Source organism: Rosa rugosa, chromosome 1, assembly GCF_958449725.1.
Source record: "Rosa rugosa chromosome 1, drRosRugo1.1, whole genome shotgun sequence".
NCBI lineage: Eukaryota > Viridiplantae > Streptophyta > Magnoliopsida > Rosales > Rosaceae > Rosa > Rosa rugosa.
In genome coordinates, this window is record NC_084820.1 from 48570717 (window position 1) to 48598461 (window position 27745).

Below are 27745 nucleotides of genomic sequence, written 5' to 3' on the forward strand. Positions count from 1 at the left end.
ATTTTTCTTTCTTTTATTTCGGCCAAAACTCCCTTAGAGATTCTAGGAATGTATCTAGACGCCATGTAGCCCTTTTCTTGGTCTCCACACATATTTTCTTTCCTTAAAACTCTCTAGAGAATAACATCTTGCCGAAATCTCTAGGGTTTCTTCTTTAATTCACGGTTCATTCCTTCTTTTCCTCTTGGCTTGGACGGCAAAAGATATTCTAGGGTTTATCTCTTGATGTATTTCCATAAAAATAGCCCTAGAAAATCTCCCTAGAAAATCTCCTTTTAATTTCTGATTTTTGGACGCCACTTCCTTGTTTCTCTCTTCATTTTGGACGGCAAAACTCCTCTAGGGTTTCTCACATGCGTCACAAACCCTAATCCCTTGGACCTTGATGGGCCATGATCCATTTTGCCGAAAATCCACTTCATTTTTGAGAGTTCTTGGGCCACGTTGCTTCATCTTCAAGTCTTCATATGTTCCAACGCAAAACACTTCATTTCTTTCATTTCTTTTCATAGTTGCGTTGGAAACTTCATTGGTAAGCTCTCCTCCAGTTCGCAGGGTTTCCTGGTTGCACTAGGAAAGCTTGTTTCTTCATTTCTGCTCAAATGTGTGGTCCAATGTTCTTCATTTTTGTTCCCCTTGACGTTCGCAAGCTCCTCTTTCCATTCGTGTGTTCATTTCCACTTTTTAGCTCGGAGGTCCTGAAAATAGAAACTAGTAAGAAAAATAGAAACTTTCCTAATTTGAAAAATAGAAACTTACTAAAAATGAAAAATAGAAAGTTACTAAAAATGAAAAATAGAAACTTTCCTAAACTGAAAATGGAAACTTGCCAGAAATGAGAAATGAAAACTACGAAAATAGAAACTTTACACAAATAGGAACTTTCCCAATCAAAGAATGGAAACTTTCCTAAACAAGGATTTTTCAAGGAAATGGCGCAGAAAATGTAGGGAAAAACAAGTAAAACGTCGCATTAAAATGCTCCTATCATTGTCCTCCTGTTGTGCCAAAAGAGTTGGACTGGTATTAGTGTTGAAGTGTGAGGAAGAATATGAAACAAAATTTAAATCAAGAAATCCTTCATTACCAGTAGAATAGGTGGAACCAAAGTTGAGATCAATGGATCTACCATCATCAGTAGAACTAGTGGACCCAAAATTGATGTCAATGGATCCACCAGCTGGCCCAAAATTGATGTCGATGGATCCACTAGCACCAGTAGAACCAGTGGACCCAAAATTGAGATCAATGGATCTACCAGTACCAAGAGAACTAGTTCTCATGGGCACTGGAGCAGCCTGATTACACCTATTCATCTGCTTCTCTCGAGCCCTGACGTTCTGGAACCAAAAGTAAATGTTCTTACCCTCAACATACCCATACTGGTTCAGCTGGAGACAGATCTCGTGAATCTGCTCTGTAGTTGGGCACTTAAATCCCTTGACGTAGTAAAGATCCTTGAGGATTCTTATTTGTTCTGGAGTAGGAATCCACCTGGTACGGCTTCGCCAAAAATCCATGTTGGCACTACTTCCAGCTGCTTGGGTGTTTCCTCCCTCCTCTGTTGGTTGCTGTTGTTGTGGTTCCATTTGTTGCGGGGTTTGGAGCTCCATTAGTTGCAGAGTTCGTGGCTCTTGGGTCATGGGGTGAGAGGATGTGGAAATCGAGGAATACATGGTTTAGTGTTTGAGGGAGATTTTGTTAGAAGGATTGGAGTTGTTGAACTGGTGATTGGAGATCTGAGATTCTCAGAGGAAAGATGAGATCGAATCTTCAAATGGAAGAAAAGATCTGAGAAAGAAGGATTGAAGATTTGGAGGAAAAGATTGAAGATCTGAAAGTTCAGAGGAAAGATGGGATTGAATCAACTAGATGGGAGAGAAGATCAGAAGAGAAGGATTGAAATTGATGAAGAAAGGATTTGAGAAGAGAAAGGCTGAAGAGTTGAGAGAGAAAGGCTTGAGCTCGGAAGAAAATTTCTTTTCTTTTGGAGTGAACAGTTTTTCCCCAGAATGCACCTATTTATAGAACAAGGTGAGCAGATCTCCACCGTTGGATGAACGATCTCAGAATTTGAATCCACGCGTTGGATTAAAGTCATCCGAAAACCCGGAAAAGTTGTTGGCGCGTGGAGAGCGTGTAAGGGGACAGGCCGAACCTCGAGATGCTGTGGCAGACAGCTTTAGCCGAAAGCAGATTTGACTGCCGTAAATCACGGAAGGGATAAGCCGTGACACAAGTGGGCCGTACTTGGGCCTGTCTCGGATCAAGGCATCACTGTAGCTGTGGGTGGAGGCCTGATGGGCCGAGTTTCAGAAACAGTTTTGGACATGATGGGCCGAGTTTCTGAAACAGTTTTGGATACGTTGGGCTGGGTTTCTGCAACAGTCTTGGATGTTTTGGGCCGAATTGTTGAAACAGTTGAAACAGTTGGTTTAAATAAAAGGATTGGTATGGATAATAACGTGAGCAGCCGTGCTCGAGTGGTTGAGTGTACAGTTCGTGTACAAGAGGTCTGAGGTTCGAACCTCGCCTCTCGTTTATTTTTATTATGTTCGTTTATGACATAATAAGTATAAAATTTGTACACATTATATTAAGCACAGCTTGTGCTCCAGTGGTTGGGGGACAAAGGTTTCGTGCGGCAGGTTGAGGTTTCGAACCTTGCCTTCCCCGTTATTTTATTTATGTCACTTATGACATAATAAATATAACACGTGAGCATATATTAATGAAGGCAGCTCTTGCTTCAGTGGTTGGGAGCAAAACCTTCGTGTTCGAGGTCGGGAGTTCGAACCTTACCTCTTACAAATATTTTTGGATCTCGTATATGCTTGATATACGGACGTATATACGATATGTACGGTATACATAAGTATATACGGTCTGTACGGTATGCATACGTATATACAGTTGTACGGTATGCATACGTATATACGGTCTGTATGGTATGTATACGTATATACGGTATGTACAATTTCATACCGTAGCCGAGCTGGAAGTTGGTGGGCCGATTGGTAGGCCCAAATAGTAAGCCCAATTGTTCGGCCCGATTGGTAGGCCCAAATGGTAGGCCCAAATGTTAAGCCCAATCGTTCGGCCCGAATAGTAGGCCCAAATGTTAAACCCAAAGTGGTTTGGGCCGGTTCGAAATGTGGATGGTCCGATTTCTTCAGGCCCAATTGGCCAGCCCTAGTGCTTAACCCAAGGATTGAGCAAGCCCAAGTCATCATCATTGGATGACATAATTTATTGGCGTGCTTTTGGGGATGATTTGTTTTGAGTGATGCATCTTAAGTTTTACTATGGAGATTTACCGTGATGCTAATTGAGTAGCGAAACACTTTGTGAGAGTGTTTACTGTGCTTGTATGCCAGTACAGAGTGATGATCTATGTGAAGATCTATGTGATGATCTATGTGAAGATCTATGTGAGGATCTATGAGATGATCCATGTGACGATTTTGTGTATGTGATGTGGAGTGTTGTTGAGCAGTTGTTGTGTGAGTTTACGTTTGTGATGAAAGGATTTAGTGGCCATAGGAATGTATTTTTATACAAAGGATTGTGGCTCTGTAGATTACTACAGATTTGGAAGAGATGGAGATTCTATGGTTAGGTCAACCTTAATCGAGAGGAATTGACTTACGCTCAAATTTCGGGACGAAATTTCTTTAAGGAGGGTAGACTGTAATACCCCGGAAAATCCAAATTAAATTCCATGGATTTTTAGAAATGATTTCACGATAGTAGGAGCGAGTACGAAGCTTGGAGAAGTTGTGGAATTAGTTCGAACGATTTTATTTTCGAAAACGAACGTTTTTAGGGGGTCAACAAAGTTGACTTTTTATACGTTCAAAATTTGGGAAAACTTCCTTCATGAAAGTTGTAGAGCTCGTCGATACGAGTTCGTGGACATGTGGAACGCATTATTCGGAGTTCGTATGATTAAGTTATGAATTTTTGAAATTTGGGAATTTTCTATAAATAGAGAAATTTTCCGAATTCTTTCATTAAGGACGAAAAAATGCAAATTTTGCATTTTGGCCCCCGGTTTCCTCCGTTCTCTCTCCTCCCTACGCAGCCGACCCGACTGACCCGACCCGGACCCATCTCCCTCCTCCGGCGTCCTCCGGCCACGACCCGGCCCTCTCCGGACTCGCCGTGCCACGCCCAGCCGCCTGGTGGCCTCCCCTTGCACCGCCGCTGCCCCCAGACGTGGATCGAAGCCCCCCAGAGCCTAGCATTCGACCCGACCGGATCTTGGCCGTGCCGGCGTTGCACGGGCCGATCCTCCCCATTTTCGTGATCTCCTCCTCCCCCTGATCATCCCCATATAGGCCTTGCTTGACGATTTGGAGTGTGGAGTGAAAGATCACGAGTTGAAGATTTCGACGTCCCTGATTCAATCTGGAATCTGATCAGACGCACGAGATTAATCCAACTTCAACGCTTGATCTAGGACGATCTAGGCCGAACCAGGCTTAGCTCCAGGTATGAAAGTCGACCACCCTTTCATTTTGAACCAGTTTGTAGTTGGTCACTTTGCCATCTGAGGTGGTTGACCGCCGCGTTGACCGCCGTTGACCGCCCACTGACCACCGCTTGTGGCGGCGCATCAGACCATATTTCGAGTTTTCATTATCTAGGCGATGATCTATGCATCCATACGAGCGTTTTGATATATAACATGGTCATGTTAGAAAAAGTTGATAAATAGTGGATTTACGTTTTGACGTTACTATTTAACGTTTTTACGTTTATCTTCGGTTTACGATCTGTGAAGATCTGACCATCGGTTTTGCTTCAATTTTGGATATGTTGATCGTATGACTGTCCCGGTGACCTTGTGAGGTCACGGGCGAAGATCCGACCGTTGGATCTTCGTATAATTGAGAAATAGTGATTCGGAAGGCGATTCGTGAGAATCTGACCGTCGGATTTTCATATAATTTTGTGGAGATGTTAGTAAAGGCGATTCAGGAAGATCTGACCGTTGGATCTTCGTGATAATTTTGGAGGATGATCCTAAAGGCGATCCGTGAGGATCCGACCGTTGGATCATCATTAAATTCAGATCCGACCGTTGAATCATCGTTTAATTTGAATCTGAGCGTTGGATCGTCGTTTAATTTCATATTTGAGTTGTTGGCTAAGTCAAGATCATTATTGGACTAGGTGATTGACGGTTTGAGTTGGTGGACGATTGTGGATCGTATTTTGAGCTGAATTGAAGACGCAGCGGGATTATCGAGGTGAGTAAACCTCACGTGGTTCATATTACGAACCCAATACAATTAATTGCTTTATTTTGTTGCAATCATATGAACTATTGTTGGTGTTACTAGACATTCCTGTGTGAATGTCTGTATATATATTATTACGTGAAATAATATGTATTGTTGGAGTTGTGTTGAGTTATTGTTGAGAAACAATATATTGTGAGAGATATTGAGTTTATTGTTGAGAAACAATATATTGTGAGAGGTGTTGAGTTTTATTGTTGAGGAACAATAAATTGTTGTGATCTGTGGAGATCACTAGGTCACGAGGTGACCATGGCATCTATTAGTGAATCACGCTCTCGTACCGGGCTGGTGGTTATTAATAGTATTAAATCGTAATCACGTCTGTGGCCGGACGAGTGGTTACGTTCAGTTAGAGCTCTAGTCTGTCTGCCAAATGTGGAGTGAACTTATGAGTGAAATTGAGAGTAACTCATAAGTGTCAATATATATATGGTAACCTTATGAGGGAAATTGAGAGTAACTCATAAGGGTCTATATATATATATGAGTCTGTCTACCAAATGTTGGGAAATCTTATGAGCGAATTTGAGAGTAACTCATAAGTGTCTATATGTATATATGAGAGTGAGTGATCTTATGAGCTAAATTGAGAGTAACTCATAAGTGTCTACATATATATATGAGAGTGAGTGATCTTATGAGCTAAATTGAGAGTAACTCATAAGTGTCTATATATATATATGAGAGTGAGAAAGTAACGTGGGTTTGTGGTAGTCTTGAAATCTAATAAATCAACAGTTCTTTCTTGTTTACTCATACTGGCTGTAAAAAGCTTACCGGGTTTTGTGTTGTTGCAACTCCCGGTACACTATTCAAATTGTGTAGCGGGTAATCCTACAGGACAGGAGAACCAGGACGGTGATCGTGCGGTTAGAGCAATTGTTAGAGTTTTACAACAATTGTAAGTTGTGAGGTGTGTTATGCTCATTTGAGCTTTATAATATATTGTGAGAGTGAATTGTAATAATGAACTCGAAGTTTCGAGATTTGGTTTTTTTGTAATTGTAATTATTCAGGTTTCGGATTTGAATTCATCATTCAAAATCCGGGGCGTGACAAGTTAATCACCAGCATAAGCATCCTGGAACACCTTCAATTATGCATTTTTGTGTCATACAGTGACGTTGTTCGCAGAAGTTTATGCCCCCAAGGGCAGTGGCATAGCCAAAAATCTCACTTAGGAGGGTCAAACTTTATTAATTAACTAAGAAATTATACTCATTTCTAGTCGTTCTCTAAAAATAACACAATCTTTTGCCCAAAAATATATATATATATATATATATTAGTATAAAAAGAAAATTTAGGTGTAATATTTCTTGTACTAATGCTGAAATTGAAAGATCCTTAAATCATGTTGAATAAATTTTGGGATTTAAGATGAACGATAAATATAGAAAAAATTATGTGTTACTTCAATTTAGCATATTAACAAAGAATAGTAAATATGCGCATATGGGCATATATTGATCGATAGGGTAAGAAAACCTTGAAAAGATTCGTATTAATTAGATATATGTAGTGTATTAATAGTGTAAAATATTATTTCATTCCATTAAAGTTCAAGGATAATTAAAACTAATTAAGATAAATTTGTATTGAATTTTAAAAATTGAGACTAATTAAGGATTTTTCAAAAATTGAGAAGGCGCCCTAGGCTAGCTATGCCCTTATGCCCTTGCCCAAGGGTGTGGATAAACACATTAGGTACTGTATCTAAAAAAAAGTACACTTGTAATGAGATCTTTACTGATGTTCTTCCAATTAAGAAACTATGGCTTTCGCAATCATCTAAGAACTGAAATCTTAAGCTAAGCAAAAAGATTCAATCTGCATAATTACTAAAAATGGAGCAATACAACCATCAACCAGCTGCTTTATATTGATACAAGCAAATTCTGACATATGAAACCATATTAACGCTAAACATCCAACTTAAAAGAAATATTCAATCTATTCGATCGAATAGAAATGCAACAATACAACTACAAACCAGCTTCATAGTTCTTGATCTCATTCGCTTAATAAAGTAAACTTCGCATTGCAAACCATCTTGCTTTAATATCTTCTTGTGGCATAAAAAAAAGAAAAAGAAAAAAGGGAAAATGACATGTACAGCTCCAAATTGGATGTAGAAGAGGCACTGCACTACCACTGTTGTCTCAAAAGTGCATTTTACCTTGACACTTTTAACAAGTTTTTGTAGATATGTACTTGGATTTCTCAGTTCAACCAGCATGGTCGATCAGTAACAACAATTCAAAACAATTAACATCAAAATAAAGACTTAGTTTTGGTAGGTTGTAGTGGACTACATCTAATTAATTAACATCAAACATACCACAATAAAGATCCAAATGACAACATTCCAAATGAAAATAATAGCATCAATGAATTATGTCTGAATTATGAGGACAACAGATTCAGGGAATCCAAAATATCTACGTACATTGCACCTGGACTGACAAAATATTCTTTAAAGTCACGCATATGAAACAAGGAACTTTGAGGTTTGTCTGATGATCACAGATCAGCTTATGTTCACTTTGCAAATTGCACATTATTCTTCAAAGTAAAAAACTATGTTTGTAGTCAGGGTAGTCATCTAGTTATTTCAAGTAATGATCAAAATACTATCACTTCACATACTGCACATATTCTTCACCGTTAAAACTATTTTGTAGGCAGGGCTATCATCTAGTTACTTCAAGTATAAATACTGTTTGCTCAAGGTTCTTCATATTCATATTCAAGATACCTCTTCAACGCTTATTGTCTCTGCAAAGAATATAAATTTTATAAGTTTAAAGGCTCCCTTCCTCAAAGAGCATCAGAAAAGAAATAAGTACAATATAAGTGGTGGCAGAGACGGTTGCCACAAATGCCTGATTTAGTTTGTAGATCGAAACTCGTCATGATTGTGAAATATAGGAGTAGAAAAGGATTTAAAGCATAACATAACACCAAGTCCCATAAAAACATCAATTACCAAACTCAAAAGAAAAACAAATAAATATTGCTACTAACAGTTAATAACAAATGGTGTTACTGAAGGTCACAAAAGTTTTACATGCAAAAGTTGAATCCTGGGGAAGCTTTCTTAAATGCTGTTACTTCTAAGAGTTTGGACATTGATGTTTTTAGAAGCCTTGGCCAGATTTCAAAGTTGCATATGCTAATCAAGTAGGTGTTTATATACATATAGCAAAAAATGGTTAGACTTGGCAAAAAACTGGTTATGCTTGCAGTTAACACTAACTATATTACATCAGCTCCTTGGATGATTCCTTAGCTGATTCTATAATGTCAGATTCACTATTTTCAGCATGTAACAGTTCTTTAGAAGTCTCAGCTAAAGTGTCGTCACTGGTGTAGTAAATATGCACCTTTTACCCAGAACCTTGTTTCTCTTTATAGACTTATGACTGCAAATAGTAATAGGATGATGATGCAAAATATCACAGCAAGAAAAACCACAGCACACGAACACAGAATTTTATAGAGGTTCGACAAAAACTTTGCCTACGTCCTCTATGTGATCTCTCTTGAGAATCACTAGCACTATGGAGATAACAACTTGATTACAAGTACTTATTGAAATCCCTATGCTAATCCCCAACCCCTTTGCTAGATCTCTCTATCACCCTTGGCTCTCCCTGCCCCTGTGTTTATATGTAGCTAAGAACTCTCTGAGATCTCTCTTTGATCTCTTCTCTGATCTGAGGACACGTTATGTGACCTCCCTGCAGCCCTATTTATAGATTATAGGTGCTGGTTACAAACATGTCACATTAGGATTCCTAAAACTATTAGAACAAGGAAAGAGAGCTAGCTTTCCTATTCCTAACTAGAATAGAACTTACTTTCCAGGTCTAAATTAATAGGAATAACTCTTCCTATTCCAAAACCCATTAGGATACTAGAAGAATTCCTGTGCGCACTAATCTTCATTTACCCATCTGGTTTTGCCTTGAATCCTAATCAACTTAGGCATATCAACGAGCCAAATTCACAACAACTGGAAGATGGAAACAACTATGCCAATCTACAGTAGGATTCATGGAGAGGCTAAGGCTATTTTTTTTTTTTTGGTATGCAGAAATAGGAAGTGTAGTTATTTGTGCACAGATCGATGCAATTCAAATTTAATCTTACCCAACCAATGTTTATTTTGTCACACACATATGAAACATTTAGTGCAAGTTCTGTCACACAGATTTACTCTAAGTAAATCAACCTAAAAACCAGAATGTATTTTTCAATTTCTTCAAAACTAATGACTATATCAAATGCCTAAAACTTCTATAGAAACACAAGATGCGTTTTTCATGAAAATCTGGAACATTATTTCTTTGTGATTTGACCTGTGTTGGATAATTTATTGGGTAGAATAATCAATTGGATTGAAAGTAGCAGAATCTGGAAGATGGTTTGAAGCTCTTGAAAGTAAGGTTCTTACACATTCATGTTTATATCTAAATTTGTTTGCAATGCATCATGTATTGATACCAACCATAATATATTGGGAGGAAGAATGCATATAGACATGTTGTGCTACCTAAGTTCAAATGTTCAATACCAAAGTGCAGGTCTCTGAAAATCTATAATACATGTGATTTGAACATGGAAACAATCAAACAAAGAACACAAAGGCACTGCAATCCCAACTGAATTGTGCCTTCACATCAATCAAATTCAAAAGGATATCATCCCAGACAACTAAAGCTGTAGTAAACTAAAGTGAACATTACCACTAAAATGGATGATCCTTGAAGATCTAAACATAATCCCATACTTTGTTGGGATGACATATTCTCAATGATGCTATGGTTTTGCTTCCAGAACAGTCATCATTTCTCTATATGTCTATACATATACCTTGTATCGTGCATATTATAATCTGTTTGTTATTTAAGGATTATTTTTTTCCAAAATTTTTTGTGTAGCAATCAGTAATTAAATATAACAAAATGAATAGCATATACATGTAACAATGATAAGGCTTTATTGCTGGAGAATATGGTTTATCAGATTGGTCTCTCTATATCTGCAAAGGACTTTGTCAATGTCAGTCTAAAGAAATACATATGATCCCAGCTGCTAGTGCTACCCATGTTATATGGCAATGAACAACTTGAACTGTAATATGTTTATGTGATGATGCATATTGGAGCTAAAGAGATTATGTGAAGGAAACTTGTCTTGCCAAGGAATAACTTCCCGCTTTTTCTCTAAGAGTTACCATAACCCTCTGGCTCTGAAGGCCGAGACTCATGATTGGATTAATGGGAAAAAGCTTGAGCATATCAATCCATTAGCAAAAGTGAAAATTGGTGAGAATTCTCCAGAATGATAAAAATGCTAGAGCTGAAGCAGCCAAACACATAATACTACTCAACTCAAGAAATCACTCATTTTCTTAATAAAAACAATCATATTAAAGGGATCCAAATGATTTCATGGCTTAATCTACCAGATATAATAAGTTGGTACATGCATTCATATATCCTAGCCAATGCATATATGTACCAATAAGCAAAATGATTCTGTTTTTACATTACTATAAATATATATAATTTTTATGGAAATGTAGCGCTACATCTAAGTAACCATAATATGAAAATCTAATTACAGAAGAATTAATAGTTTTTTTTTTGTTTAACTCTCTCAATCTGAGTTGTATAGTGCTAAATCTTAAACCATATAGTTCAAACACACCAATTATGATTGACTCATGAAGGCATGAAGGGATGATATATAACAAGGATTAAATTCAGTTTACTCTCTTGAACTTTGGGCCTAAAATCAAATTGGTCCCTCTTTCTGAAAATCGATTACGTTGGTCCCTATACTCTCAAATGACATCACTCGAGTTCAAAATTTGAATTTGACTAGAAACATGACGTCATGTGCTGAGTTGGAGCCGACATAGGGGCCCACTTTTCAGACTTTAAACCCTACAAGGAGGGCAAAATAGACATTTCAAATTTTTCTAATTTTTTTTCTCTTTTTAATTTTTTTCTCTATATTCTTTCTCTCTCTCTCTCTCTCTCTCTCCCCCTCCTCCCCAGTCAAGCTCAAAGGCAGCCAAATCATTCTCCGTGACTCTCCTCTCGTCCTCTACTCCGCTCTTCCTCTCCTCAACCCCTCTCCTCCCCCTTATTGCGACCACTGCTTCAAAACCCTAAACCCCCAAACCATCTCTGCCAATCCTGCTCCCTCCACACCTTCTGTAGCCCCAATTGCCTCTCAGCCGCCCAATCCTCCTCCCACACTCAATGGGTTTGCCAATCCCAAGGCCTTATTCCCTCCCGCCTACGATCGCCACCTCTCTCTCTTCAATCGCAGCCATGATAGGAGCATAATTATGCGATAATAATGTTGTTAATTCCCATATTTACTTTGTTAGTTTATCTTATTTTCTGGTTAATTTAGTTGTTTTTATGTTTATTAGGTTTTCCGAAGTAAGGAAAGAAATAAGAGCAAAAGGAAGGAGATATGTGCAATTGATGGAGAATTGTGGACTCTTGATGAATCAAGGAAGCTTAAGGCAATATGAAGGAAAAGATATTCAGCAATTAATTCTCTTGGCTGCTCCTATTGGATAGAAGGATGTCAATGAATCCTAAATCAATCAGAACATTAAGGAGTTAGAGTCCCAAAAGAAAAGAAGAAAATAGTTACAAACTGAATAAAATCTCTCCTTGGACGTTCAAGAAAAGATCATCTCACATACGAAGAAGCATAGACGCACCAGAGCTCAAGAAGAAGCAAGACTGCAAAATCACACCAGAAACGATCGATCGTTGGAACGCCAGAGATCGATCGCTGATCCGTATTTTCCAATTTTCTGATTTTTGTTGTCTTCTTCCTCCATGAACTCCTTTGTGTTTTTGATTTCCATTATGTGTAACTAAATTTCCAGTAGTTAGGGGGTCGTTGAAGCCCCTAGACATGATCCACAACATGCTTTGACATTCAATTTGTTTTCCAATTAATAAAGTTGAGGTTTTGTTTACCGATTTCTCATTGATGAATTCTATGTTTGTATGCTTTGGAGGCCTACTTAGTATGCATGCTAGGGTTCTAATACTTTGATTGTTTGATTCCTGGATCAATAGTTGGATTCCTCAAATTATCTAGCGAAGTAATTGGTAGTTTTCACTAGCAAGTAAACAAAATCCTAGGTTTAGCAAGGCTCTAAGTTATTTGCGATGCCTAGTGATTGCTCAAACTCTTTTTAAACTTAATGATCTCTGCATGTTTAATCTAATAAACGTACCTTTAGGTTGCATTGCTTGGGAATAGTCTAGGTGTAGAGCACTTCCTGCCTAGCGTACAAAGTAAGAAAGGGTAATAGGTTGTGTTCAAGCGTACCGAGCCAATCTGAGCGTCTTCAACTAAGTTAATTGGTAGCAAATTGGACAAAGTGTGTTGTGTGTGATTGTTGGGGGTGGATACTTCCTTCCTAGCTAGTTTCATTATCTTGATATCAACCAACTTCAAATCTGCTTCAATTTCGTCTTTCTTTCTGTTATCTGTTTTTCTGTATTTTATTTCCATAGCAAATCAACTCCGAAATTCACCAAATTTTGTGTGCTAGACGCCTTGTGTGTCTAGTACGTCTCTGTAAATTTTCATATTTTTCTGGGTTGTTTTGGTTAGATTCGTAGTTTGTCTTTTGACTGCTGTTCAGTAGGAACTGCAGTCACGTTTTTGACTTTTGTTGAAGCACTTAGTTTAACTTAATCCTCTGCGGGAGACCCTTATTTCTCTATACTACGATTGACATATTTGCAGGAGAATAAGAAAAATCAATAGCTTTTAATTTAGCTATCAAGTGATAAGCTCATAAATATACATGATTCCATATTAATTTCTTCATGTTTTCTTAGCTAGTTTTCCATCTATTTGAGTCATTTACTTTATTTTTATGTTTTGTAGGTGTTATGGAGCAAAGTAGAAGAAAAGAAGCCAAATCAGCAAATCTGCCTGTGCAGATCAGTCAACTTCAAAATAAAACTGAGAACAGCTCAGAGCGAGTGAGAAAGTGAGCTTTATATGGTTGGAAAGCCTTGGATGTCTAGTTTCCAGAACTTTTAACGGTTTGTCCATATCATTTTTGTACAAAAAGTTATGGCCGAATTAGTACAGCAAGGTCAGACATTCCGAGAATCTGAAGTGGCAGCACACCTAACTTGAAAAGTTGCAGCCATCCATCTTTGAAAAAGAAACACTTTCAGCTGCAATAACTAGTGCTAGGAGCAATATTTCCAGCTGCAATAACTAGTGCTAGGAGCACTATATGAAAGAAATATTTCCAGCTGCAATAACTAGTGCTAGGAGCAATATTTCCAGCTGCAATAACTAGTGCTAGGAGCACTATATGACTAGATAAATAGAGGGGAGAGCAGAAGAGAACGGCAGAACAGAGAAGGGGAGAGCAGAAGATAGAGAGAGACATTTAGTTTAGACTTATGTCTGCAGCACAAGAGGAGAAAGAACGACACCCCTTCTGCCATCATCCAGCTATCATCTCTTCCTTTTCTTTTCTTCTAGTTTTTGTTTTCATCATAACTATGTCTAGCTAAATACTTTTGTAGCTAGGGGCGATTTCAAAGCCCCGAACATGTTCAATTCATATTAATAATTCAGTTTTTGGTTTTCTATATTGTCAATTGAGTGTTTGATTCACCGTATCTACAAGATGAATCTTTACTTATTTGCTTAGGTGCGCAACTAAATGAATAAGTTAGGATTCTAATGCTAGGAGTAACACTAGATTCGTATATGTCTTGTGTTCATTCCAATTGAGTAGCAAAATGTTTTCACGAATTACATGTGACTCAAACCATAGGTTTAGCAAGACTACCAACGTACTTGTGACCCTAGATTTATCCAAACCCTTTTCTTGCTTAATGATTTTGATATGTTAAACTTAGCGAGCTTGTGTCTAGGTTGCATATTCGAAAATAGATTAAGTGGTGAGCTTGTATTCACTTAACGAGGAACTAAGAAAGGGTAATGGGTTAACTCGAGCTTGTGAGTTAATTTCGGGTAAATTCAATTGAGAATTAGAATTCCATAACTGAGCTTTGATATGAATGAATATGTTCGGTGGTAGAGAATGAGTCCTTAGCTTTGTTTCTATTAACAGTTTTAGAATCTTATAAAATCTGTTTCTGTTTGATTAGCTTTCTGTGTTCAGTTTTACGTGAATTATTTCATATAGCAAATCAACTCCAATTGTTTTGAAATTTTGTGTACTTGTTTTTCAATGTGTTTTTAGTGTCCTGTAAAAGTTTCAGAAAATTCCATTGAGTCTAGATTAGTTACTTAATTTATTTTCGTTAACTGTTCAGTAGCATAGTTTAGAGTAGTTTGTGATTTTTGATTAGCAGTTTAGAAACAATCTTCAGCGGGTAATGACCCTTGCTTGATCACTATATTACCAACGATGATGTTTGAGTGCAAGGTTTAAGTTGTGCATCTTTTAAGACGTGCCAATTTTTGGCGCCGTGACGCCGGGGATTGTTTTTCCTAAATAGCTAATCTATTTTGTTTGTCTTATTTTTCTGTTTCATTGGGTTATTAACTTAGTTGCTTTTATTTTATTTTTCTGTCTTAGATACCTCTTATTGTGCATGCATACTCGGAGGAATAAGAGCCTTGATCTTGCTGAGTATGATCCTGAGCTTGAACTCACACTTAGAGAGTTTCGAAGGACAATCAAGGAAACGCGAGCACCGGCATCCTTGCCACCACCATCCCCACCACACTTGAGTTCCGGGGAAGAGGAAGAACAGAGGCAAGAAGACATGGCCAATCGTACTTTGAGAGAGTTGGCAACTCCTGATGTAGAACAACAACCTTTGTGCATCGCCTATCCAAATCAAAATGAGGCTGGAGGATTTGAGCTAAAGTCCGGCATGATTCACTATTTGCCTAAGTTTCATGGCTTCTCAACAGAAGATGCCAACTTGCATCTTAAGGAGCTACATGTGGTATGTTCAGGAATGAAGCCAGCAACTATCCATGAAAACCATGTTATGTTAAGGGCCTTCCCATTTACATTGGAGGGTAAGGCTAAGGAATGGCTTTACAATTTGCCTTCCGGATCACTTACCACATGGAATCAAGTGAAACAAGCATTCCTTGAGCAATATTTTCCAGCCACGAAGGCCGCAAGCATAAGGAAGGATATATGTGCAATTCGGCAAATGCATGGAGAGTCTTTTGGAGAATACTATGAGAGATTCATGTGCTTGGTTGCCTCATGTCCTAATCATCAAATATCAGAGCACCTTCTCATACAATATTTCTATGAAGGACTGTGTGGCACAGATCGTGTGATGCTTGATGCAGCAAGTGGGGGAGCATTCATGGACAAGACTCAAACTACTGCTAGAGCATTATTAAAGAACATAGCTGGAAATACTCGGCAATTTGGAGGAAGGGATGAGCTATCACTTAAGAGCGTCAAAGAGGTAAGTACTAATTCTAATATTGAATTACAATTAGCTAACCTAACTAATCTTGTGAAACAGGTTGTGATCGCTCCAAAGCAAGTATGCAGTGTGTGCTCAATGGTGGGACATGTTTCTGATACATGTCCGTCATTGATGGAGCAAAATGGTTTTGAGCAAGCTAATGCGGTTGGATTTCAAGGGCAGCAAAGGCCAAAATATGATCCATTCTCTAATACCTATAATGCAGGGTGGCGTGATCATCCGAATTTTAGGTGGAGCAATAATGACAATGTCTTGCAACCTCAAGGAAGCAATTACAATCGCCCACCTGGATTCTATCAAGCTAGACCGCAAACATCTTATCAACCTCATCCTCAACAACAAGCTCCAAGTAAGTCTCTTGAGGATTTAGTTGCTTCTTTAGCTAACTCTCAACAATCTTTTCAACAGAAAACAGATAAATCTATCGAGAATCTTGAGCGTCAAGTGAGTCAACTAGCAAACATAATTGGACAACAACACCAACAAGGAAAGCTCCCTAGTCAGACTGTGATCAATCCAAAAGGGGGGTTTGAGAATGCTAGTGCTGTGACCTTAAGAAGTGGGAAAGAAGTTTTGGAGCAGCCAAGAGTGCAAAAAAGAGTTCGAAGGGCCATGAATAATGAGGAGGAGCAAGGAGAAGCTACAGTAGCAAAGGAGGACAACCATGAGTGCTTGGACAATTTAGGGCAGCCCCCTAATCACATAAATACATCAAAGGCAGCCCTTAAACCCACGGGTTTGAGAGATTCTAAGGTTAGTAATGCAGTTCCAAGTTTGACTACTTCATGTCTTCCTTTTCCGCGTAGGTTTGCTAAATCAAAGAAAGAGGAACTTGAAAAGGAGATCTTGGAAACATTCCGGAAAGTCCAAGTGAACATACCGCTCTTAGATGCAATAAAGCAAGTCCCAAAATATGCCAAATTTCTAAAAGAGCTTTGCACTACCAAGCGGAGGTTAAATGGGAATGAGACTGTGAAGGTTAGTGAGAATGTTTCAGCAGTGCTCCAACAAAAACTTCCACCGAAGTGTAAGGACCCCGGTAGCTTCACTATTCCCATCACAATGGGTAACACCAGGTTTGAGCGTGCTATGTTAGACTTAGGTGCATCTATAAATGTCATGCCTTATTCAGTTTATGCATCTCTAGGTCTTGGTGAAATAAAAAAAGATGGTGTTGTTATTCAATTGGCTGACCGTTCTAATGCATATCCCAAAGGTTTGTTGGAAGATGTTTTGGTGCAGGTAAATGATTTAATCTTTCCAGCAGACTTTTATGTGTTAGAGATGGATGAAGAGCCATCATCTACATCTACACCCATCCTTCTAGGCCGACCTTTCATGAGAACCGCTAGAACTAAGATTGATGTTTATGAGGGGACTTTGACAATGGAGTTCGATGGTGACATAATAAGCTTCAACGTCTTTGAAGCTATGAGGTATCCTAGTGAGTTGCATTCTTGTTTTTCTATTGACATTCTTGATGATTTAGCTCAGAAATTCTTTGAAGTCATAAGTGAGGATGCATTGGAAACCACTATCTCTCAAAGCTTACAGTTTGAAACATCAAAGAACTCAAAAAGGAACATTGAGTTGAGGGAGGATATTGAGGAAACTGTGGCTGCCCTTGAGTCATTACCACGGTTTGGAGGTAATTCCAATGATTTCACTTCTCTTCCTTTATCTACTGAAAAGTTGTTGCCTTCTGTGGTGCAGGCCCCCAAGTTAGAGCTTAAACCGCTACCGGATCACTTGAAATATGCATTTTTGGGAGAGGAAGAAACACTACCTGTGATCATTGCCTCAAACCTCACAGAATTAGAGGAGGAAAAGTTGATTCTTGTGCTCAAGGAGTACAAGACCGCTATTGGATGGAGCATAGCAGATATAAAAGGCATTAGCCCGGCAACTTGCATGCATAGAATACTTCTTGAGGAAGGTTCAAGACCAACAAGGGAAGCTCAACGTCGTTTGAATCCTGTCATGATGGAGGTGGTAAAGAAGGAGGTACTAAAGTTGCTAGATGTGGGTGTGATCTACCCCATCTCAGATAGCAAATGGGTGAGTCCAGTGCAGGTAGTTCCTAAACGATCTGGTATCACAGTTGTGAAGAATGAAGACAACGAGCTAGTGCCTACACGTGTGCAAACTGGGTGGCGGGTGTGTATTGACTATCGAAAATTAAACACAACAACTCGCAAGGATCACTTTCCACTACCCTTTATTGATCAGATGCTCGAAAGGTTAGCTGGTCATTCTCATTATTGCTTTCTTGATGGCTATTCAGGTTACAATCAGATTGCTATTGCTCCGGAGGATCAAGAAAAGACAACATTCACTTGTCCTTTTGGGACTTTTGCATACTGGAGGATGCCTTTTGGACTCTGTAACGCGCCTGCAACGTTTCAGAGATGTATGGTAAGTATATTTTCAGATTTTGTCGAAAACATCATAGAAGTATTCATGGATGATTTTAGTGTTTATGGTGATTCTTTCGATAAATGCTTGGATAATCTATCTCTTGTGCTTAATCGTTGCATTGAAAGTAACCTTGTTTTAAATTGGGAAAAATGCCATTTCATGGTTGATCAAGGTATTGTTTTAGGGCACGTTATTTCTGCTAAGGGCATAGAAGTTGATAAATCAAAAATAGATCTTGTACGTTCCTTACCCTCTCCCACAAGTGTGAGAGAGGTTCGTTCTTTTCTTGGACATGCAGGTTTCTATAGGCGATTCATCAAGGACTTCTCAAAAATATCAAGACCCTTATGTAGGTTGTTACAAAAGGAAGTGGCATTTGAGTTTGATGAGAAATGCAAGAAAGCTTTCGAGAAACTTAAGGAGTTGTTAACCACAGCACCTATCATCACTCCTCCAGATTGGAATTTGCCCTTTGAGCTAATGTGTGACGCCTCTGACTATGCTGTAGGTGCTGTTTTGGGCCAACGTGTGAACAAGCTTTCACATGTTATCTACTATGCATCTCGGACTCTTAATGATGCTCAGTTGAATTATTCAACTACAGAGAAGGAACTTTTAGCTGTTATTTTCGCTTTAGAGAAATTTCGTTCATATTTAATTGGTACTAAAGTGATTGTGTTTTCTGACCATGCAGCTTTGAAGTATCTTCTTACAAAGAAGGATGCAAAGCCGAGACTTATTAGGTGGATGCTTCTCTTACAAGAGTTTGATTTGGAAATCAAGGATAAGAAGGGAAGTGAGAATGTGGTAGCAGATCACCTAAGTCGACTTGTAAATGGTTCAAATGCAGAGGAGGATCTATTGCCTTTGCATGAAAGTTTTCCGGATGAGCAACTTTTTCACTTAGAAATTTTGGAACCTTGGTATGCAGATATCGTCAACTACAAAGTAACCAAGAAGTTTCCGGATGATTTTACAAAGGCTCAAAAGGACAAGCTTACCAAGACTGCCAAGTATTATGTGTGGGATGATCCTTACTTATGGAAACATTGTGCGGATCAGTTGATAAGAAGGTGCATACCTAACTCTGAATTTCTCTCTATTCTTACTTTTTGTCATTCCTATGCATGTGGTGGTCATTTTGGAGCAAAAAGGACGGCTCTCAAGGTACTTGAGAGTGGATTTTATTGGCCTACCTTATTCAAGGATGCATTTGAGTTTTGCAAGTCATGTGATCGTTGTCAACGAACAGGTAATTTAGGTGCTAGAAACCAAATGCCACAAACTCCTATTCTTGTTGTTGAACTTTTTGATGTTTGGGGCATAGATTTCATGGGACCTTTTCTGTCCTCGTATGGTAACCTTTACATTCTTTTAGCTGTTGATTACGTTTCCAAATGGGTGGAAGCTAAAGCCACCCGGACTAATGATTCTAAAGTTGTTGTAGATTTTGTTAAATCTAACATCTTTACTAGATTTGGAACGCCAAGAGCTATCATCAGTGATGGAGGAAGTCACTTTTGCAATAGATCATTTGAGGCATTGTTGAGGAAATACAACATCACACATAAGGTTTCAACGCCGTATCATCCTCAAACAAGTGGCCAAGCAGAAGTTTCTAACCGTGAGGTAAAGCAAATTTTGGAAAAGACCGTGAATCCGAATAGGAAAGATTGGAGCTTGCGACTTGATGATGCATTATGGGCATATAGAACAGCTTACAAGACACCAATTGGGATGTCACCATTCAGAATGGTCTATGGAAAACCGTGTCACCTTCCGGTTGAGTTGGAGCATAGGGCATATTGGGCAGTGAAGCGGTGCAATATGAACTTGGATGCGGCTGGTGAGCAAAGAAAGCTGCAATTGAATGAGCTTGAGGAAATACGCAATGATGCCTATGAGAGTTCAAGAATATACAAGGAGAAAACAAAGGCGTTTCATGACAAAATGATCACAAGGAAAACTTTTGTTGTAGGACAAAAAGTTATTCTCTTCCATTCTCGCCTTAAATTGTTTCCAGGTAAACTGCGCTCTCGTTGGGTTGGTCCTTTTGTTATTACTAATGTTTTCTCTCATGGTGCAGTCGAGATTCGTAGTGAAAAAACCAACAAAATATTCAAGGTAAATGGACATCGACTGAAGATCTATTATGAGCCTTTTGTGATGCAAAATGTGGAAGTAATGCCCCTTCACGAACCAGTGTCACAAGAAGATTGAAGAATTGCCTCGTCCGGCTGAGGACGTTAAACCAAGCGCTTCTTGGGAGGCAACCCAATGAATGGAAGAGGAAGATTGTGCGCATTTGGCATGGAACGTACACTAGAGATTCAAAGCTTATAACCTTGAGGTCGGTGTCCAAAGATCAGAGCATTGGGAGGTCTACATGAGGGAGCATTCTCCACTCTTCTTAACTATATTTGTTTTTGTTGTGCTTTTGTCTTTCCTTCTATACTTAACTATACCGTTGCATGATTAATTCTAGATCAAACATTGAGGACAATGTTTAGTTTAAGTGTGGGGGGAAGGAATTTGAACTTTTTGTTACCCAAAAAAAAAAAAAAAAAAAAAAGAGTCTAGTTCTTAGGTTTATTCTTTGTTGAGTCTTTAGGGTTCTTCCAAACAGTATCATGAGTCTGAACTTTTCAGAAATTTACTATGGTCACAAGATGATTACAAGCATATGTCAGATTCTTGATTTCAAGTAATTGCTAATGGATTTTTATGATTATTTTGCTTGACAAAAATGCATTGATGGTTAGGCTAATGTGATACTTGAGAATTGATTGATGCATGCTAGGACAAGTTGAACTTAATTTCTACCCTTGTGAGCGTTTGATCCTGTATATGTGCTTTTCTTTTCTGAGTGACTTTATTAGATCATCCTATTTTCTTGACGAGGGTTTGTTGATTTCACATGTCGTTTCATCTTGACTATGCATATTGACCGCAGCTTTTAATGTAACTAGAGAATGCTAGAACTCATCTTTCATGCCTGTCGAAACTTTTTGCCAATCTAATGTTTGAACCTTTGAAGGGATATAGGCACTAGGATTTACCACCATAGCCAAATTAAACCTGTGTCCCCTTAGGCACACAAGTTGTGCAATCCCCTAGTTAACCCCGTTGAGCCTACATTGAACCTTTTGTTTCATCACCACAAATTCCGTAACCCTAAGCTTAGTATAGATGTATCCTTACCCTATCCTAATGAATTAGTGGAGCAATCTTTAGAGAGATACTTATGTTCGAGGTACTTTTGCAAGCAAGTGTGGGGGTGAGACTTGTCCATAAAAAAAAATAAAAAAAAAAATTTGTGTATGGATTTTAGTCCCCCTTTGTGAATAAGGAGTTTATTTTGAGTTGAAGGCCTGTTCAAGAAAATTTGACCTTTGTCCTATTTCACAAGTGTTAGAAGAAAGGTTTAGAATGAAGCAAAGGCCCAAGCAAATGACATCTGGCCTTGAAAAAAAAAAAAAAAAAATTCTTGCTTCATGTGTTCGAAGATTGATTACCTAGAGGAGTTTCACAAGTTGTTATCTCTTATGTTCTTCTAGTGCTCCACTAAGTTCTTTAGGATCTTTGTTATTCCCTATCCTTTCTTTCTTTTAACCTTTACCATTGGCCCCATTATAACCCTGAATAAAAGACCTATTTGATCATTGGGGACGGCAGTTGGTCTGTGGAGATTTGTGCATGGAGATGAGCCTATGGCTTGGGTTCATTTGGTCTTATGCTAGTATCATTCGTGAAATCTAAAAAAAAAAATAATATATTCAGAAAGAGCCTTCTTTGTCCTGTTATCTACGTGAGCTTTTTGTTGTCATTATATTATCAATTCTCTCACGTAGAAATACTTAGGATTGTGTGCGCTGAGTCAGAAAATCATGAGTGAAAAGAATTGAGAGCATCTCTGTGAGAAATTAAGTGAATTTCTTGTTTGAACCATGAGGAAGTTGGTTCTCATTTGTTGCGTGGGTTTGATTGTCCCTGCATTATACTTTGAGCATGATGGTTATCAAAATAAATTAGCCTCTAAGTGAAGTTCTGAATTCTGATATATGACTATTCAAATTTTGAGGATCATACTTGTGGGCATTGTAAGTTCTCTGAGATGTTTGGAAGACATTAGGTTCTTGTGTTTTTTCTAATTAGTTTCTTTTGTTTTGCTCGAGGACTAGCAAGAGATAAGTGTGGGGGAATTTGATAAGCTCATAAATATACATGATTCCATATTAATTTCTTCATGTTTTCTTAGCTAGTTTTCCATCTATTTGAGTCATTTACTTTATTTTTATGTTTTGTAGGTGTTATGGAGCAAAGTAGAAGAAAAGAAGCCAAATCAGCAAATCTGCCTGTGCAGATCAGTCAACTTCAAAATAAAACTGAGAACAGCTCAGAGCGAGTGAGAAAGTGAGCTTTATATGGTTGGAAAGCCTTGGATGTCTAGTTTCCAGAACTTTTAACGGTTTGTCCATATCATTTTTGTACAAAAAGTTATGGCCGAATTAGTACAGCAAGGTCAGACATTCCGAGAATCTGAAGTGGCAGCACACCTAACTTGAAAAGTTGCAGCCATCCATCTTTGAAAAAGAAACACTTTCAGCTGCAATAACTAGTGCTAGGAGCAATATTTCCAGCTGCAATAACTAGTGCTAGGAGCACTATATGAAAGAAATATTTCCAGCTGCAATAACTAGTGCTAGGAGCAATATTTCCAGCTGCAATAACTAGTGCTAGGAGCACTATATGACTAGATAAATAGAGGGGAGAGCAGAAGAGAACGGCAGAACAGAGAAGGGGAGAGCAGAAGATAGAGAGAGACATTTAGTTTAGACTTATGTCTGCAGCACAAGAGGAGAAAGAACGACACCCCTTCTGCCATCATCCAGCTATCATCTCTTCCTTTTCTTTTCTTCTAGTTTTTGTTTTCATCATAACTATGTCTAGCTAAATACTTTTGTAGCTAGGGGCGATTTCAAAGCCCCGAACATGTTCAATTCATATTAATAATTCAGTTTTTGGTTTTCTATATTGTCAATTGAGTGTTTGATTCACCGTATCTACAAGATGAATCTTTACTTATTTGCTTAGGTGCGCAACTAAATGAATAAGTTAGGATTCTAATGCTAGGAGTAACACTAGATTCGTATATGTCTTGTGTTCATTCCAATTGAGTAGCAAAATGTTTTCACGAATTACATGTGACTCAAACCATAGGTTTAGCAAGACTACCAACGTACTTGTGACCCTAGATTTATCCAAACCCTTTTCTTGCTTAATGATTTTGATATGTTAAACTTAGCGAGCTTGTGTCTAGGTTGCATATTCGAAAATAGATTAAGTGGTGAGCTTGTATTCACTTAACGAGGAACTAAGAAAGGGTAATGGGTTAACTCGAGCTTGTGAGTTAATTTCGGGTAAATTCAATTGAGAATTAGAATTCCATAACTGAGCTTTGATATGAATGAATATGTTCGGTGGTAGAGAATGAGTCCTTAGCTTTGTTTCTATTAACAGTTTTAGAATCTTATAAAATCTGTTTCTGTTTGATTAGCTTTCTGTGTTCAGTTTTACGTGAATTATTTCATATAGCAAATCAACTCCAATTGTTTTGAAATTTTGTGTACTTGTTTTTCAATGTGTTTTTAGTGTCCTGTAAAAGTTTCAGAAAATTCCATTGAGTCTAGATTAGTTACTTAATTTATTTTCGTTAACTGTTCAGTAGCATAGTTTAGAGTAGTTTGTGATTTTTGATTAGCAGTTTAGAAACAATCTTCAGCGGGTAATGACCCTTGCTTGATCACTATATTACCAACGATGATGTTTGAGTGCAAGGTTTAAGTTGTGCATCTTTTAAGACGTGCCATCAAGCCACCATAAACACTGTCGCGCTTCTCTCTCTTCCCCGTGTGAGTCGACTCAGCGATTCGCAATGTTCTTCCTCCGAGTCCACTCAGTGGACACCAACCACCCTATCAGCCTTGAAGACGCCGAGTTCACCACCATCTCCGCCACCACCACCCAATCAAACCCTAGGTTTAGCGAGCAGAGAGGAATCGCGCACCTGTTTCGAACACGAGGTAACTCGTCGCTGCAGAGCCACGGCGCCGAGTCCACTCTCCTCTTCGTTGTCGTTGAGTCCACTCTCCTCTTCGATGCAGCATTTGGGCATGGTGACGCTGTCGACGGGGGGCTGCAAGATTCCTTAGACTCGGGTTGGTTTGATCAGAGAATTGGGCTCTCAGGTTTTCGGCTGGTGCTAGAGGTTGGCGTCCATACAATGGGCGATGTTGTTGGTGGTGGTATCACTGTAGGGGATGATGATGATGGTTGGTGACAGAAGAGTGTTTGGGTCTCCCCAGATCGTTCTTTGTTTGCGCAGATTGGTTTTGGTGACTGGAGTGGTGGTCCTAGTCTCGGAGGCAGGTTTTGTGGTGAGCGTGACGACCAATGTGGCAGTAGCGGTGGCAACCAAGTAGGCGGTGGCGGTGACATTCATGGTGGCGGCGCTAGCAGATTTGGCGATGGGGGTGAGGCTGAGACTCCTTCTAGGCTCATTGGAGCTTGGGCCTTGAGGGCTACGAGAGAGAGAGAGAGAGAGAGAGAGAGAGAGAGAGAGAGAGAGAGAGAGAGAGAGAGAGAGAGAGAGAGAGAGAGAGAGAGAGAGAGAGAGAGAGAGAGAGAGAGAGAGAGAGAGAGAGAGAGAGAGAGAGAGAGAGAGAGAGAATTTTAAAAAAAAAGAGAAAAAAAATTAGAAATGTCTATTTTGCCCTCATTGTAGGGTTTAAAGTCAGAAAAGTGGGCCCCTATGTCGGCTCCAACTCAGCACATGACGTCATGTTTCGAGTTAAGTTCAAATTTTGGACTCGGGTGATGTCATTTGAGAGTATAGGGACCGACGTAATCGATTTTCAGAAAGAGGGACCAATCTGATTTTAGGCCAAAGTTCAAGGGAGTAAACTGAATTTAATCCATATAACAATTATCATCTGTTTATTGAGAAACTGCAGTAGATGAAAAATGTATCATGTCAATTTGTAAGTTCTCAAGGATGGATAGAAGTTCAAAGAACATGCAAATATATTTTTTAATATTTTTTTTTAGAATGAGGCCAAATACTTGGAAGTTGTAAGTTGAATTTGATAATGCGACAACCTTTCAACTGAATAATAGTCATTCCAGGTGTGTTTAATATTTTCATAACACATATGTATCCACTTTATTTCTAACTTCCTAACATGTGAAGAAAGTGATATACAATCAAGGTTGCTGAAATAAAGCAAAGAGCTAACTTTGCCATATAATTGACTGCATATATCTTTTCAAACTCTAGAGATGTAATGCCACCCAACTCATATAGCAGCTATACAATTACACATGAATACAACTAAAATGACCTGTTATGTTCACAAAGAAGTAGATGAGGATGAAGGCAAATCCAATGTTGGTCAATTTGTTCCAAAATGAATCACATAATGAGCTCCCTGCCTTAATTGAGTTTTAAAAAAAAAATGAGTTTATAGTTTTCATTATCAAACATAAAAGTTGGAAGTTCATCACTGGTAAAAAAATAAAACAATTTTTTAGTCATCAAATGTTTCAAGACCATTGAAAGAAGGGGCCGTGACCACTTACCCAATTTCAGCTTCAAAATTGCCCACTTACTCCACTAAGAGTTTTTTAATCCCACTTACCCAATCTAACATCTATTGACATTATTACCCTCATTTTAATTAATAAATTACACATCTCTCTCTCTCTCCCCCCTTCCATCCCTCTCACCGATTTCTCTCTCCAGACTCGGGTCTCTCCTCCATCCCCCTCACCGACGACCCGACCCGTCGCCCAACCAATCCCCACCATCGACCTCTCCGACCTCCACTCCGATCGCCGCTCTGCCATCATCGACGCCCAACCAATCCCCACCATCGACCTCTCTGACCTCTCCGATCGCCGCTTTGCCATCGTCGACCATCTTTATCCACCCACCTGACGGCTGTCGACGAAGTTCCCATAACAATTTCATCCCCTGTAGATCCGATCTGGTGCCCAGAGCAAATTATGGGACAGCAGCGAAGGAGGAGGAGTCGGCTGCGCCTCGAAACCTCCCCAATCGAAGCCCAACCCCATTTCCACCTCAAAGTCCTCGTCAACTTCCAAGCCTTCGCCTCAGAGAACCCAGAGCCTCGATCAGAAGAGACCCGAATTGCCGGCCTCACACTCCGGTGGGTGTCCAGAGCAATTTCTGGGTGCCCATAGAATTTTTATTTTTTTTTGGTATACTGTGAGCTTCCGGAATGGGGAAGGGAAAAAAAAGAAAAAAAAGTGAACATGTACAATTGAACATATAAGTTGATCAATTGTGTCTGTAGTGTATTCATTTTGGTTTTGGGAGTTTATGCAATTCACTTGAGGGCAAATAATATGATTCTTGGAGGGCAATAATAAGATTATTGGAAGGCAATAATAAGATTACTGAGGGGCAATAAAATGTTTATTGGGGAAATAATAAAATTATTGGAGGGCAATAATAAAATTATTTATTTGGATAAACCTCCGAAAGCTTTCAAATTCGAAACATTTTCATTTTTCACTAATTATTGATCCCAATAACAAGTTTATTGGGGAGCAATAATATGATTATTGGGGTCAATAATATGATTACTAAGTATTATTGGGGGGGTAATAAAATCAGACGTCGGAATCCGGTCACCGGAGTCCGGCAGTCGGATTCGGGATTCCGGTGACTGGTTGTCAGATTCCGGTCACTGGACGCGAGACTCGGGTCACCGGAGACCGCGGCCGACCACTGGTCACCGGAGCACAGCAAGGTGGAGGATGACTTCTCTCTCTAAGTGAGAAAGAAGGAGAGGGCAAAAAAGTCCCAAAAATAAATAAAAAGAATAAAAAAAGAATTAATTGGGTATTAGGGAAATAATCCCTTACAGTGTTTTGGGTAAATGAGGTTAAAAAACTGTTAGTGGAGCAAGTGGGCAATTTTAAGCTGAAATTGGGTAAATGATCATTTCCCCTTGAAAGAACTTGCATAGTTGACCCATTTTAAGATTAGGAATTTGACTTCAATTCAACAGTATTAGTATGCACCACAATGAAAGCAACGTTTTTTTTTTTTATATTCATGAACCCTAAACCCAATAACCAAACTGTTTAATTAACAAAGCTAGGGATTTGAGACCGTAGAAATACAAAATTGGGATCTTCCATAAATTAAACCTGGGAAAAGAAAAATTGAGAGAGGGCAACTGACCTGACACTCTCCTGCTTCTATCAATGCAATTCTGAAAAGATGTTAACCCAAAAACCAAAAGCGATGTACTTCACCTCCAGTTTGAAATCGTTCCCAACTTTCTATCCTTTTCTTTCACTCAGCTGTTCTACAGCTCTGGCTGTGACAAAACCAACCCCCAAACTGAAAAAAAAAAAAAAAAAAAAAAGAGATCGAAGAGGAGATAAACATTTAGATGAGGGAATAAGGGAAAAGGC

At 38.8% G+C, this 27745-nt stretch overlaps 1 protein-coding gene and 2 long non-coding RNA genes across 3 annotated transcripts in view; 2 read left to right on the plus strand and 1 right to left on the minus strand.

Annotated features, from left to right (window-relative positions):
• LOC133739724 (uncharacterized) overlaps positions 1–27745 on the plus strand; it is a 57518-nt gene that overhangs the window by 21014 nt on the left and 8759 nt on the right. The gene's annotated exons all lie outside the window — the stretch shown is intronic.
• On the minus strand, positions 7683–27687 carry LOC133725209 (uncharacterized). Its single transcript, XR_009854316.1, has 2 exons — positions 27510–27687; positions 7683–8087 (listed from the first exon to the last, which is right to left on the minus strand). It is a non-coding gene; the product is annotated as an uncharacterized LOC133725209 (long non-coding RNA).
• Positions 13159–21544, plus strand: LOC133725208 (uncharacterized). The gene has a single exon (XM_062152363.1). The coding sequence runs from the start codon at positions 14954–14956 to the stop codon at positions 20456–20458; it is 5505 nt and encodes a 1834-aa protein (XP_062008347.1). The 5' UTR covers positions 13159–14953; the 3' UTR covers positions 20459–21544.